This window comes from Chiloscyllium plagiosum, unplaced genomic scaffold (assembly GCF_037043375.1).
Source record: "Chiloscyllium plagiosum isolate Xiang-an unplaced genomic scaffold, Cpla_swu_hap1 HiC_scaffold_5, whole genome shotgun sequence".
Taxonomy (NCBI): Eukaryota; Metazoa; Chordata; class Chondrichthyes; order Orectolobiformes; family Hemiscylliidae; genus Chiloscyllium; species Chiloscyllium plagiosum.
In genome coordinates this window covers 2,416,694-2,432,647 of record NW_028270143.1, presented here as the reverse complement: position 1 = coordinate 2,432,647, position 15,954 = coordinate 2,416,694, and the positions used below count along the sequence as shown (strand labels likewise).

The 15,954-nt window shown below is 44.5% G+C and overlaps 1 protein-coding gene across 4 annotated transcripts in view; it reads left to right on the top strand.

Annotated features, from left to right (window-relative positions):
• nek10 (NIMA-related kinase 10) overlaps positions 1 to 15,954 on the top strand; it is a 251,318-nt gene that overhangs the window by 231,306 nt on the left and 4,058 nt on the right. For all 4 annotated transcript variants that reach the window (XM_087986912.1, XM_087986911.1, XM_043689493.2 and 1 more), the window contains 4 exons: positions 682 to 792; positions 1,255 to 1,363; positions 10,664 to 10,716; positions 11,019 to 11,080. In XM_087986912.1, the coding sequence (XP_087843038.1) occupies positions 682 to 792; positions 1,255 to 1,363; positions 10,664 to 10,716; positions 11,019 to 11,080 (335 nt within the window). The remainder of the gene's footprint in view (positions 1 to 681; positions 793 to 1,254; positions 1,364 to 10,663; positions 10,717 to 11,018; positions 11,081 to 15,954) is intronic.

Here is a 15,954-nt window from a genome sequence, read left to right as displayed (position 1 = left end):
GATTGTGAGGGTTCCCAGAGCAAAAGACAAAGAGGGTGCCAATGATGGGGAAGTTGAGAGTCAGATATAAATCGGTGTAAATGAAAGTGTGAAAAGAAGAAAATGGATCTACTCTGCTGACAGCAAAGTCACCAAGGCATAAAGGCACAGCTGGAAGAGGGTGAGAAGGATGTAAGAGAAACAGAGGTCAGAGAACATGCTCTGAAGTAGTGGAACTCAAGATTGAGTCCTAGAGTCTGTAAAATGTTGAACGAAAAATTAAATGTTTCTTCTCCAGTTTGCACTGAGCTTTCAGATCTACTGAAGGTGTCTTGAGCACTGATATCTGCAGCAATGTTAGCAGCAGTCCAATTTGAAAATACCTGTATTTTAATCCTACTGCATCACTCAGTTGCACACAATTCATGTTAAGTAAAGTCTTTTTACTACTCCATGTTTTCAAAATGATGTTGTTTTGACATTTCTTCATTAATATTTTGTTTTGCAATTTAGGATGCATTAAGTTTGGGCATTCTGGAGTTGTATAATAAGGTCACAATACACATTGTGCATTATTATGATGGATTAAAATGGCTAAATGCCGAAGAATTCTATATGGTGAAACTATATTAATGTCAATCCAAAATAGGTATGAGTTAATAAGATTCATTTTTAAAGGAATTCTCTCTTCATTCCTCACAGCTTCCACCTACTTTACATCACAACTTTCGAAAAAGTGTTATTGAACGGTTTAAAAAGTCATTATTCAGTCCACAGAGCAATCCCTGCAACTTGAAAGCAGAGCTTAAAAAGGTTTGTTGCCATAACACTTTCAGTGTTAACATGTTCTGATGCAAACACAATAGGGAATCTAATCTAAAAAAAAGCGTGCAAGTTCATTTTTCAATAAATTCAAAGATATTATTCTGAATTTATGTAATTTCACAAAAATAAACACAAGAAACAACAACTCAAATAATTAATGTGCAGCTATTGAAGTCCAACTTTAAGCTAGAATCTGAACTATTGTATAATAATTTACTGTTTTGAATATTCAGTGCCTTTTCTTCCAACCTTATTCCAAACAATATTGAATTAGTATGTTGTAGAAATATAGTCAAGTATAAAATGCAAATATTAAACAATTTATCTGAGGTACAATTTGTTCTCCATTGAGTTTTTTCATACTTTTTGAGCACTATGTAGCAAATTTGACTGTCAGAACTAGGTTGAAAGCAGATCTATAGCATATTCTTAAAGTATTATTTCTGATAGGTTCTTCAAGGGTCCCCTGAACTGATTGAACTGAACTTTGTGACGGCAGATTGTAATTTAATGCGGCAGACATCAAGAGAAAATGCGGCATTCCCTGGAGACAGGGCAGGTAAAAATAATTCAATGGATGCATACCTGGCATGTTCAGGAAAAGTTGTTAAACTCTGTGGCTTATTCAGGAATCAGGAAATTTTTTTTTTATTTCAAAAATATACTTTATTCATAAAATAATTTGATGGTCTGTACAATTGGTCATGCCATACATATGTAAACATGTACATAGAGATCAAAACTTATCATTTTTATACAGGTCTGTACATTTTTTGATCATATGCCCATATAATTAGCTGAGGCGTCAGCAGAGCCCAAATGACTGCATGGGCCCCCTGTTCTTCGTTAGGCAGGCAGACTTTACACAGTGGTCTTTCCCCACCGCGCCTTGGCGGCAGCTGCCCCAAGCTTCAGCGCGTCCCTCAACACGTAGTCCTGGACCATGGAGTGTGCCAGTCTGCAACTCAGTCGGGGTCAACTCCTTCAGCTGGAAGATCAGCAGGTTTCGGACCACCCAGAGAGCGTCCTTCACCGAGTTGATGATCCTCCAGGCACAGTTGATGTTCATCTCGGTGTGCGTCCCGGGGAACAGACCGTAGAGCACGGAGTCCCGTGTCACGGCGCTGCTCGGGACGAACCTCGACAAACACCACTGCATTCCTCTCCAGACTTCCTCTGCATAGGCACATTCCAGAAGGAGGTGTGTGACAATCTCGTTCCCCCCCGCAGCCGCTTTGAGGGCAGGGTGCAGTGCGGCTGAGAGTCCGGGCGTGCATAAAGGATCTCACAGGCAGAGCCCTTCTCACCACCAGCCAAGCCATGTCTTGGTGCTTGTTGGAAAGTTCTGGCGATGAGGCATTCTGCCAAATGGCTTTGACAGTCTGCTCAGGGAACCGCTCGATAGGATCCGTCCTCTCCTTTTCCCGAAGGGTCTCAAGGACACTACGTGCTGACCACTTCCTGATGGACTTGTGGTCAAAGGTGTTTTTCTTGATAAATTTCTCCACAAAGGACAGGTGATACAGAATGGTCCAACTACTTGGAGCGTTCCGCGGCAGCGGGGCCAGGCCCATCCTTCGCAACACCGGGGACAGGTAGAACCTCAGTACGTAGTGACACTTGATGTTTGCGTATCGGGGATCCACGCACAGCTTGATGCAGCCACACACAAAGGTAGCCATCAGGGTGAGGGTGGCATTGGGTGTATTTTTTCCTCCGTTGCCCTGATCTTTATACAGTGAGTTCCTTCGGACCCGGTCCATCTTTGACCTCCATATAAACTGGAAGATGGCCCGGGTGACTGCAGCGGCACAGGTTCTGGGAATAGGCCAGACCTGTGCCACGTATAATAGCAATGACAGTGCCTCACACCTGATGACCAGGTTTTTTCCCGCGATGGAGAGCGACCGTAGCTTCCATCTGCCCAGTTTCTGCCTCACTTTGCTGATACGCTCCTCCCAAGACTTGGCGCACGCCCCAGCCCCTCCGAACCAAATACCCAGCACCTTCAGGTGGTCGGTCCTGACGGTGAAGGGGATCGAGGATTGGTCGGCCCAGTTCCCGAAGAGCATGGCCTCGCTCTTGCCTCGGTTTACCTTGGCCCCCGAGGCCCGTTCGAACTGGTCACAAATGCACATGAGTCTGTGCACGGACAGCGGATCAGAGCAGAAAATGGCGACGTCATCCATGTACAGGGAGGCCTTAACCTGCAGGCCCCCGCTGCCAGGAATAGTCACCCCTCTCAGGCTCGCATCCTTCCTGATGGACTCGGCAAATGGCTCTATGCAGCACACAAACAAGGCAGGAGAGAGGGGGCAGCCCTGCCTGACTCCAGATCTGACTGGGAAGCTATCTGATTCCCACCCGTGGATTGAGACTGCACTGACAATGTTGGTGTAGAGCAGTCTGATCCAATTGCAGATTCCCTCCCCAAAGCCCATTTTGGAGAGAACATCTCTCATATACCTGTGTGATATCCTGTCAAAGGCTTTCTCCTGGTCCAGGCTGATCAGGCAGGTGTCCAACCCTCTGTCCTGCACGTAGGCGATCGTATCCCTGAGGAGTGCGAGACTCTCAGCGATCTTCCTGCCCGGCACAGCTCAGGTTTGGTCAGGGTGAATCACCGACCCTAGAGCAGACCTGACCCGGTTGGCGATTACCTTTGACAGAATTTTGTAATCTGCATTCAACAGTGAGATTGGTCTCCAATTTTTGAGTTCCTCCCTCTCCCCCTTCCGTTTGTAGATGAGGGTGATGATGCCTTTCCTCATGGATTCACTCATGGTACCTGCCCGAAGCATACTGACATACACCTCCAGCAGGTCCTGGCCAATCAAGTCCCACAGAGCGGAATAGAGCTCGACCGGTAAGCTGTCGCTTCCGGGAGTTTTATTCTTTTTGAAGGACTCCAGGGCCTTGGTCAGCTCGTCCAGAGATAGCGGCTGGTCCAGCCTCTCCCGTGTTCTGTCGTCTAAGACCTCCGTGATAGAGGACAGGAACGACTGGGAGGCCGCGCTGTCGGTCGGCTTCGCGTCATACAGACTGGCATAGAAGGATTTACTGATCCTCATGACGTCAGCCTGAGATGACGTTAGCGAGCCATCTTCTTCCTTCAGGCTGCTGAGCACAGAGCTCTCTTTGTGCACCTTCTGGAAGAAGAAACGTGAGCACGTCTCGTCCTGCTCCACCGAGCGGACCCTGGTCCGAAAGATTATCTTGGAGGCCTCCGAAGCAAAGAGCGAGGCTTGCTGGCCCTTCACCTCCTTGAGGTCCTCCGTGACATCCACCCCCATCGTCCGCAGCAGGAACAGGTTCTGCATACTTTCCTGGAGCTGGGACAGTTTTCCCCGCCTCTCTCTCGCCTCCTGAACACCTTTGAGGATGAAGAACATCTTGATGTTCCCTTTTACTGTTTCCCACCAGTCCGCTGGGGACTCAAAGAGGGGCTTCACGGTTCTCCAACCTGTGTAGTCCCTCTTGAGCTCCTCAATGTTTCCCGGGGTCAACAGCTTGGTGTTCAGCTTCCACGTTCCCTTACCAGCCCGCTGCTCGTCCTGTAGGTGACAGTCGGCCAGCAGGAGGCAGTGGTCGGAGAAGAACACCGGCTTGAGGTCGGTGGATCTGACCAAGAGCGTTCGGGACACAAACAGGTAATCTATCCTTGAGCGGATAGACCCGTCTGCCCGTGACCAGGTGTATCTATGCTGCGCTCCGTCTGCAGGGGCGCTGAAGACGTCGTGCAGTTTGGCATCTTTTACCGTGTCCATCAGGGCTCTGGACGTGGTGTCCAGTTTACTGTCCCCCCCGCCGGATCGTCCATCTGCATCAATGATACAGTTGAAGTCTCCCGCCAGAATGACCGGCCTGGACGTAGCCAGCAACAGTGGAAACTGCTGCAGGACGGCCAACCGTTCACTCTTACCCACTGGGGAGTACACATTAATCAGTCTCAGGGGAGCATTCCTGTACATGATGTCGGTGACAAGGAGGTGCCCGTCCACCACCTCCTTAACCTCGGAGATGGTGAAGTTGCCTCCTCTCAACAGGATACCCAGGCCGGAGGCGCGGCTATTGTTGCCCCCCGACCAAACTGACGGCCCATGGGCCCATAAGCTCGACCATCTCCTGTAGCTGCTGAGGTGCGGTATCCCACACTCCTGCAGGAACAGGACGTCGGCTTTAACGTTGGCCAGGAAGGCCATCGTAGAAACACATCGCGTAGCCGATTTGATGCTACGTACATTGATGCTGGCAACTCTTATCCCCATTTTAACAGTTTACAAGGTTAACAGTGTCCATTTGCTGCTGGTCTTGCCTCTCTGGGGTAGCTGTGTGCATTCCCGTGGTGACGGCAAACTGCTGGACCTTCCCAGGGCTGAGGTAGCTGTCCGGCTCCACGCTGGAGCCATTTCCCCGCTCTGGTGTCTTCGGGTCGGCCCCAGGGTCCACACAGTCCAGTTCTCCATCTGACAGCGGCACTGTCATAGGACCGTTGCTCCCAGTTACCTGGAGCTGTGGGCCGGTGGGTACCTCTTGGTTCTCACCGGGTGGGGGGAGGGCTTTACCCGTCCCCTCAGAGGGATCGTCTTTTCCTGTTTGGATGGTGCTGCCCTCTATTTCCCCACGGCGCTCTGTCTCTTCCTCTGGTGACGACCCTCCTTGCGCCCGTCCTCACCGTCGGAAGAGCTGCCTGTATCCTCGTCGTGTAGGTGTCGCTTCCCCCCTCGCTGGGTGGCTTTGGGAGGTTTCCTCTTCCTGCTTTTCACGGTAATCCAATCCTCTGCCTCCTTTGGTCCCTTCTCTTCCATTTCCTCCGTCTGTCTTGCAGGAGCTTGGATCGGCTGCTGCACCTCCCCACTGTCTGCCGTCTGCTCCACTACAGCCCACCCTTCCTTCTGGTTGCCTCCAGGCACCGTTCCCGTGCTGTTTTGTGGTACCTTGCTGGTCTTGGGCGGTCCACGGCTCATGTTGCCACCTCCGGCCATCTGTGCGTAGGTGGCGGCCCCTCGTCTTGGGCAGGCCTTGTACATGTGGCCCGCCTCTCCGCACAGATTACAATTCTTGGCCTCCTTACATTCCTTGGTCGGGTGGCCTTCCTGCTTGCAATTTCGGCAGACGGTCACCTTGCAATCCGCCGCCATGTGGCCTGACCTCCCGCAGGTTCGGCACACTTTTGGCTGCCCTGTGTATGTCAGGTAACCTCTGCTTCCTCCGATGGCAAAGCTGGAGGGTGGGTGGAGGATGTTCCCACTGGCATCGACCCTCAGGGTTACCCTGACCTGTCGTTTGCTGGTCCAGATCCCGAAAGGATCGACCACATTGGTACTCTCTCCCTCGACCTGGACGTATCTCCTCAAGAAGGTCAGGACATCTGCTGCTGGGACGTGAGGGTTGTACATCTGGATTGTTACAACCCGACTCCTCTGCGCAGGAAGCACACACAACGGGACCACCGACAAGATGGAGAACAGAGGCTCCCCTTCCTTCTCCTTGAAGACCTTCAGGAGCTGCTTGCAATTCTTCACACTCCTGAAGGTCACATCGAAATAGCCTGCCGCAGGGAAATCCTGCAGGCAGTACACGTCCGCTGCTTCGAACCCGCAGCACTCCAGCAAAACCTTCTTCACGAACACCGTCCCATCGACCGGTGTGTGCTCCTCCACCTTCTTCACAGTCACCCTGACTGTGTTGCGAATGCCCTGGCCAGGGCTGCGAGCGGCTGCTGAGGCCATAGCTCTGAGGTTGGCTGGTACCTGAATTGGCGTTAGGCCAAAGCCAGCATAAAGATCTACCACGATCAGGTCAGCACAACCAAACGATCCTCCAACGTCCAGTCACGATCCAGCGATGGTCTCCAGCAGCTCCGACGACTCGCAGCACAATCCCCGTGGTTTCTCCCCCGCCAGCACACGTCCGCTGCGTCGAACCGACAGCACTCGAGCAGAATCTCTTCCTCCGGTCCTCAGGAACTACCCATATTCCGAGCCAAAAGGATCAGGAAATCAAACTACTTATGAGTAAAGGCCTATCATTTATATGTTAGTGCACTGTCCCCTTGAAATCACCCTATTCAGACCAAATGCTTATTTTAGTAAAATGTCCTGTATAGATACGGATTACAAATTACTTAACTGTATAAAAATAATTCTTTTTGTCTCCACAAATGGCAGATTTTCACTTTACTGTAAGCCATAAAATTTAACCTAAATGGGACCTTAATCATGTAGTATTATAATTATAATTTGCAAGCAGCCAATCAGCTTCCCTGCCTGCTTCTGGAAAAATTTTCTGGTGATGGGAATGTTTTGGAGAATTGTCTCAGTGTTGCTCCCCATTATTTTCCCAGCCTCTCTGATTCCAAACCTCCAAGCTTGCCAGTCTGGGACTGGTAAAATTCAGCCCCAAGTATATTACTGCATATTTTAAGTGATTAGAATAAGTGTGAACAGCTTACTAAATTGAATTATTCATATATATAAAAACAAATTTGCTTATTTCTGCTCTTAAAAATGATTTGCATTTTAATTGCAAAAGATTATGTCTTCTAATTTTACTTTAGTTTTGGTATTGACTGAATTAGAAAAAGGACAGTTATACAAAAGAAGGAATTTGGAAGGAATTGCTTTCCTTTTAAAAAATAGTAAATTAGTGAAACTCATTTTAAGTCATATTTCTACTGTTGCTGCACAAGCAGTCGGGCTAGTGTAACGAGATGGCCTGGCATCAGAGCGCGTGTACAAAGTGGGGATTCATCCAATTGCTGATCGGTTTATATGGAATTTTGACCAGTTGTGGATGCCAAAAGTTATCAGTCTGAACAACTTGTGGATACGAATTCCCTCCTTTGTCATTGAATGCACCTAGGAGAAAGTGAGGACTGCAGATGCTGGAGATCAGAGCTGAAAATGTGTTGCTGGAAAAGCGCAGCAGGTCAGGCAGCATCCAAGGAGCAGGAGAATCGACGTTTCGGGCATGAGCCCTTCTTCAGGAATTGAATGCACCTATCCTTTCCCCAGATAGCCTCTTGCTCCTAATATACATATAAATTCATAGAATCCCAACAGTGTGGAAACAGGCCATTTGGCCCAACAAGTCCACACTGACTCTCCAAAGAGCATCCCATCCAGACTCACCCTCCTAACCTATGAATATCTCTGTAATCCTGCAATTCCAATGGCTAATCCACTTAACTTACAAATTCCTGGACACTATGGGCAATTTAGCATGGCCAATCCACCTAACCTACACATCTTTGAACTGTGGGAGGAAACTGGAGCACCCGGAGGAAACCCACTCAGACACAGGGAGAATGTGCAAACTCCACACAGGCAGTCACCTAAGGCTGGAATTGAACCTGGATCCCTGTGAGGCAGCAGTGCTAACCACTGAGCCCCTAGGTCCCAAAATGCCTTGGGATTCTCCTTAATCTTACCAACCACAGATATTTCATGGCCTCTTTTAGTCCTCCTAATTCCTTGTTTAAATTATTTCTTGCGTCCTTTATATTTCTCAAGGCTGTCTGATTTCAGTTTCCAAAAACTTATATATGCTTCCTTTTACTTTTTAACTAAGCTTTCAATGTCTCTTGTCATCCAGGGTTTCCCAATCTTGCCATCCTTGTCTGTCATCCTCAAAGGAACTTGACAGCCTTGAAATCTGATCAACTGGCCTTTAAAAGACTCCCACATATCAGATGTGGATTTACCCTCAAATAGCCACCCTAATCAAAATTCTGGATTGAGTGGGATCTATAGTAAGGCCCATCTCAATGCTGAGATCATCTCGCCACACCTTTTACACTTTTATTAAGTGACATGATGAGATTCTCATTTGGAGCAGTGAACTCCATATTTATGATCATTAATACTTGTTAAACCCCTCCTTAACAGTCCAAATGATGACAGATTGCAATCTTACCAAACTCGCCATACAAACTAGCCATCAGGAAAACTTGATATGGAAACCAAATCGGGCTCTTAGTGAACAACAAAAAAGAATTGCAGATGTTGGAAATCAGAAACAAAAATAGAAGCTGCTGGAAAAACTCATCAGGTCTGGCAGCATCTGTGGATGTTGCTTGCTTGCCTCAAAAGACGTCCTTATTGGACATCGGGTGCTAATGTCTCAGGCACACTCCATGGGCAATTGATACACGCAGACAATGACCTCTAATATGTGTCAGTTCCAAAGAGCCCTCAAAGCATATTTCTGATCAACTTCTTAATTTTACTTCTGTACCAAAAACTATCATTGTAATGTTGCAGCAAGAATATTGTGCTCTCAGGGACATAGACCCAGCTCGTGGATTGCAACAGGCTGCATCTCCAGGCTCCTCACTCACTATCATTGCACTCACTCAGTCTGAGCTTCCCTGCATGCTCATAGAATACCTTCATTGCCTTTTTGAACATTTCCCCCTCAACCAGAGATGCCTAGCTGATATTACTGCTCTATTGCCATGCCATTTATTACAGACATAAAACCAAGAAGCTTGTCATGGTTGCCAGCAGGTCTCAGTCAAGTCAAGGGATATAGCCTTTGCACCCAGTTGACCCTGACACTGTAAGTCAAGGGCATCCTCTGGTACCAGTCCAGATCCTGCTCAAGTTGGTCAAAATCAGAATCCTCACCTCATACTGAGTGAGAAGACAAATGTCAGGCAGCCCACCACCTGTTTTGATACTTTCTGCTTAACTGTGAGATGTTTTGCTCCTGGAGCAAGAGAAAGCAGCATTTACAGAAGGTGCAAGTGAGTAGCACAAATATTATTATTGGTACAGGTGGGAAAGTTTCCTGAGTGAGTAGGCAGCACAGAGGGCATGCAGGATTAGTGGAGCAGATGAGATTGTGTGGGGAAGAAAGTGCATGCAATACAGAGAGTGATAGAACATGATCCTTGCTGCGTGCACAAACTGAAATAGAGTGAATGTGAGGTATTGGAGAGAAGATAGTGGCAATTATGCTGAAACTGCTTCAACCTGGGTGGTTACATTAGAGTATGCTGGTATGATATGGTATTGCAGCCTTCAGTGCTGTTCCTGGGAAAGAGGATGTCCCACCTTGCAGCACCCAAGATGGGCCAGAAATCAGAAGTTGCAGTCATCATAAGGGTTGAAATACTAATTAACACAGAGAGTTTATTAAGATATGGTAAGAAATCCCACTGGCCTTGCGACCTCACTCCACCAAACACAACCTGATTCACACGTAGCCAACTAACCATCAGATTCAACCTCTGGTCTTTGCAGCTAGGTCATAAGAAGTGGATCTTTTGTGTTTACTTCATAGAGCAGATGTCTCCTTTTAACCTGGAATTGGCATTTCAGGGAGTGCTGTGCTCTCTCTGTTGGCCCAGATTTTGTGCTGATGTCTAAGTCAGAATTGGTGCCCACAACTTTCTGGCTCAGAGGCCAGAAGCTGCCATCAAATCAAGACTGATATCGTAAAATAAATGTTTGTCAAAAGTATATGAGTCCATAAATTTTCATGAATATTCGTGCATGAAATAAGCAAGTTTTTTAACAATAGATTGCGGACAGGCATATAATTGTGATGCAAAGTCTTGAGCATAGATTTCAAAATCACTGCCTAGGTGGTGATATGGCAAATAATGCATTGCCCATCTGTTGTGGCATCTACCTTTAATCATTGAAGTGAACATCAAATGGATTCCACAAAGGAGAGGTGATCTCCACCTCCATTTTGTTTCACAGGCAATGAAAACAAAGTCAGATATTAATATTTTATCTAGAATTTTAAATAGTCATACAATAATAGGCCAGCAACCTGTACATCTGTTCCATAAACCAATATATCTTTTATTTCCATGATGTTTAAATATTATTGTTATTCTTTCTAGTCAATACATATAGCTATGAATATGAAGATGGAATAACATATGAGCAGATGCAGGTTAGTGTTTCATCATATACACGCAAAACTATATTTATCTTTATATTTACCTACATTTAAAATCAGTTAAACCTTTAAGAAGGTAGCCACACTGCACTTTGATTGGTTTGTTTCAAAATCTTAAATTAAGCTAATTTCTGTTCAGTTCTCCTCGTTCTACAATGCTCATTATGAATTTAAATTAAAAATATTGTTACAAATATCTAACCTATAAATACATATCTATAATATATATTATTGGAAGACAAGGAATTAACATATAATTTGTTTGTTTACATGTTTTCTGTTTGTTTCACATATAGACCATGATTGAAGAAGTTCTGATTGAAAGTGGTTATTATGATATCTTGAACACTGTTAACAGGTCAGTTTATCAACTAAGGTGATATTTATAATTGCTAAAGTGAGCAGCTTTGGACCAAGTAGGAATTAAATATGTTAACAAAAATCTAAAACTTCAACTAATCCCACTTCAAATCTAACAACTTGTGGTTTTAGTGGAGGTCAAATGAGAGTTAGATAATAATCTGCCCCCTGGGAGCATTAATTTAAGCATTTTAATGAGGCTGCTGCTTCACATTTTGTTAGTTTTATGATTTCACATTGGCAAGCTGGTATTCCTAGGACTTTAGAAGCAAGGCACTTAAAGGATATGAGGACTGCAGCATTAAAGAGGGTGCTGAAAAGATAAGTAGTGCATGTCTCCTGTCCAGAACAAACCTGTTAATTTCTCTATTGATTATATCACTCTCCATCCAAGACCCTGCCCTGCACCTCCTTCTGTTCATTCCCCCACAACAGCTATTGCTGACATCATTGTGCAACAACCCTTTCCTTGCTTTGTGAACTAACTCCTCATTCACTGAACTAAGCCGTCCCCTGACTAATTACTGACTCTCCTGCCCAGGATTTGCAACTCCTCTTCTGACCTTCTCTCTCCATTTAGTATCTCTCCTTGTCCCCCAATCTGTCTCCAATTGTTATCCCACATTTCTCTCAAATGTTTCCCCAGATCCTTTCCCAGCCCTGTGGAATAATCCCCTGATCCTCCCAACCACTCTGTTCTATAACCCTTTAAAATCTCAGCTGCACCCTGGTTTGCAGTGTTTCTCTCCTGACTTGGATCAGGCTGGCTTTTGGTAACCTGTTTTCAAAAATACATGCATTCATGGAGTTAAAACTCAATGGTGTTCAATCAAAATTGCTCCACATTATTTGGTACAACCATTCGTATAGATTACATTTGGAAATCCTGCCCGTTAATTAATGAAACAAATTATTTAAAATGCATAGTAGGAATAATTAATCATTTTTTAAATTGACAGGATGTGATGAATGGGATCTCTACTTATGTCTTGGATTTTTACAATTTAAAACAATGACTTAGATGAGGGAAATAGCATGGTAGCTATATTTGCAGTTGACACAAAGATAGGCAGTAAAGTTTGCTGTGAAATCATAGTCATAGATTCATAGAGATGTACAGCATGGAAACAGAACCTTTGGTCCAATCTGGCCATGCTGACCAGATATCCCAACCCAATCTAGTCCCACCTGCCAGCACCCGGCCCATATCCCTCCAAACCCTTCCTATTCATATACCCATCCAAATGCCTCTTAAATATTGCAATTGTACCAGCCTCCACCACATCCTCTGGCAGCTCATTCCATACATGTACCACCTTCTGTATGAAAAGGTTGCCCCTTAGGTCTCTTTTATATCTTTCCCCTCTCACCCGAAACCTATGCCCTCTAGTTCTGGACTCCCCGATCCCATAAAGAAAATACGGATGGACATAGATTGAGTGATTGGTCAAAAGCCTGGCAGATCAAGCTTAATGTGAGAAAATGAGAAATTGTTCACTTTGCCAGGAAAAAACAAAATAGCAAAATATTACTTAAATGAGAAAACGTGCAGTATTCCAAGTTGCAGAGGAACCTAGGTTTTCTGGTTCATGAATCACAAAATTTAATACGCTTTTTAAATAATTTGTTCTATTGATAAATGGGCAGGATTTCCAAATAATTTGGAGCAGTTTTGATTGAACACCATAGAGTTTTAACTTCATGAATGCATGTTTTTTAACATTGGAATGTTATCCTATATTGTTGACTGGCAAAATGGACTCAAGGAATCAACTACTTTTGCTTCGACTAAGGCTACCAAATTTTCTGGTGGCTCAAAGTTCGACAAGTGTGTAAGTTGTGAAAAGGGCACAAGGTGGTTACAAACAGACATCGAAAGGTTAAGTGAGGACAAATATCTGGTAAATGGAGTATCTTGGGAAAACGTGGAAGTGTCCATTTTGGCAGAAAAATAAAAAAGAAGCACGTTAGCTGAATGGTGAAAAATTGCAGAACTCTGAAGTGCAAAGGTATCTGGGTCTTCTTGCATGAATTGCCAAACGTTAGTATGCTGTTGCAGCAAGTAATTAGGGAAGCTAATGGAATGTTATATATTGCACGAGAAAACTCAATATAAAAGTAGGGAAGTTACGCTTCAGTCATACAGGGCACACTAAAACCACATCTGGAGTACTGTGTACAGTATTTATCACTTTATTTAAATAGTTAAGGCATTGTCAATATATTGGATGCATTCAGAGAACATTTACAACACTAATACCTGAAATAGATGCATTATCTTATGAGTTGAGAGTGTGGTGCTGGAAGAGCACAGAAGGTCAGGCAGCATCCAAGGAGCAGGAGAATTGACGTTTCGGGCATAAGCTCTTCATCAGGAAATTCCTTATACCCGACTCTGACCTCAAACGTTTGCAGTCCTCACTTTCTACTGCGCATTACCTTATGAGGAACGGTTGGACAAGCTATGCTTATATCTGATGGAGTTAGAAGAACAAGAGTTGACTTGATTGAAACATTTAAGATCTTGCGGAATCTTAACAGGATAGATGTGGAGAGGATGTTTCCTGTTTCGAGGAAAATCTAAAACTTGGGATCACTGTTTCAAAATAAGGCATCACTCATTTAAAAAAAGAGATTAGGCAGACATCTTTTCTCAGAGGATTGTACACCTTTGGAACTTACTTCTTAAAAAGGTGATAGAAGTAAAGGCTTTGAATATTTTTAAGGTGGATATGAACAGATTCTTGAAGACAGTGAGGACTGCAGATGCTGGAGATTAGAGTCGAGAGTGTGTTGCTGGAAAAGCACAGCAGGTCAGGCAGCATCCAAGGAGCAGGGAAATCGACGTTTTGGGCAAAAGCCCTTCATCAGGAAGAAGAGCTCCGGCCCGAACTGTCAATTTTCCCGCTCCTCGGATGCTGCCTGTCCTGCTGTGCTTTTCATGCTTTTCCAGCATGAACAGATTCTTGTTCAGCAAAGAAAGATTGTCAGGGGGGGGAGGCATGTGGACTTGAGGATACAGTAAGATCAGCCATGATCTAATTAAATGGTGAGCAGGATACAAGGGACAAAAAGCCCATTCCTACTCCTTGTTCGTATATTCATATAACAAAGCATTGCAGTAACCCACAAAGGTCTCAACAGTGAATAAAAGCAAAATACTGCAGATGTTGGAATCTGAAACCAAAAGAGAAAATGCTGGAAAATTTCAGCAGGTCTGGCAGCATCTGTAAGGAGAGAAAAGAGCTGACGTTTCGCCAAAGCTTTGATAAAGGGTCAGTTAGACTCGAAACATCAGCTCTTTTCTCTCCTTACAGATGCTGCCAAACCTGAAGGTCTCAACAGTAGCTGCACCCTCCCTATGTTTTAGAATATTACAATTACAGCGACCATTGTAGGAGAACAAGCACTTCCAAGCTCCCTTCCTTGGTTACGTATTGTACTGACTTAAATTTTTATGCTTGTTCAATTTATAATTGCTGGTTCATCAGCCAAGAGTTTCCTTATTAGCATCACTGTAACAGCACAATCACAAGGGCTTTGATGGTTTAAGGAGAACATTTGCAATGCAACTAGGCATAGTCAACAAATGCAGCTGTACCAGCATTAGCCAAGCATGAGAATAGAATAAAAGTACAACCAGGAGGGTTGCTATTTTTTCTTTCCCTGAAATTAAAGATGAAGTAATTGAGATTTCATCACAGCTTTTATTCATTATACCACTTGATGTAAATAAAGCGGCTTGTTTTATGTGTCAGTTTCATTTCACAAATGTATTAATCAATTCACTAACCAAAAGGACAGGGAAACACCTGTGAGGGCAAATGTGAAGGCTAAAATATCCAGTTTAGATAGTAGGATGATGTACTATTACACCTTTGGATTACACTGTTACTTAAATCTGTGATTAGACAAAACAAAGAGACCAAAGTTCATTACAATTGCACCACTAGACAGCACTGACATTAGTGTCTATCTGCTTCAAAGGATTTTTTAATTGTTTGTCAATTCGTAAATACATATAGTGCCTCTATATGGTTTCTCTTGCCACTATAAAGAGCAAGACTGGATAATAAATATACCCGAATATAAGCTGCTAAGGAAAGTAAGAAAAAAATAAGTTAACAGTACTGATTAAGGAAAGCATTATCATGCTGACAAGAATTAATGCCCTAGAGAGGTCAGGACTTAGCGAGTTTTGAGAAGATTTGTAGCTCAGGTTGAGGTTTGCTCGCTGAGCTGGAAGGTTCATTTCCAGACGTTTAATCACCCTACTAGGTAACATCTTCAGTGGCCTCCGGGCGAAGCACTGCTGATAATTCCTGCTTTCTATTTATATGTTTGGTTTTTTTGGATTGGTGGTGTAATTTCCTGTGGTAATGTCATTTTCTGTGGTGATATCAGTTCCTGTTCTTTTTCTCAGGGGGTGGTAGATGGGGTCTAAACAGACAACAAGCAAAACTAATGTTACTTACAAAATACCATGCAAGGACTGTAACAAACACTATATTGGACAAACAGGCGGAAACCTAGCCACCAGGATATATGAACATCAACTAGCCACAAAACAACATGACCCTCTCTCACTAGTATCCTTACATATAGCTGAGGAAGGACACCACTTCGACTGGGCCAACACATCCATCCTAGGACAAGCCAAACAAAGACACACACGAGAATTCCTAGAAGCATGGCAGTTCAACCGGCATTCTAACTCTATCAACAAACACATTAAGTTAGACCCCATCTAGAACTCCCTCAGAAAAAGAGCAGGAAATGACATCACCATAGGAAATTATGTCACCATTGGAAATTACATCACCAACCCAAAAACACCAAACAGGAGTTATCAATAGTGCTTCGCCCAGAGGC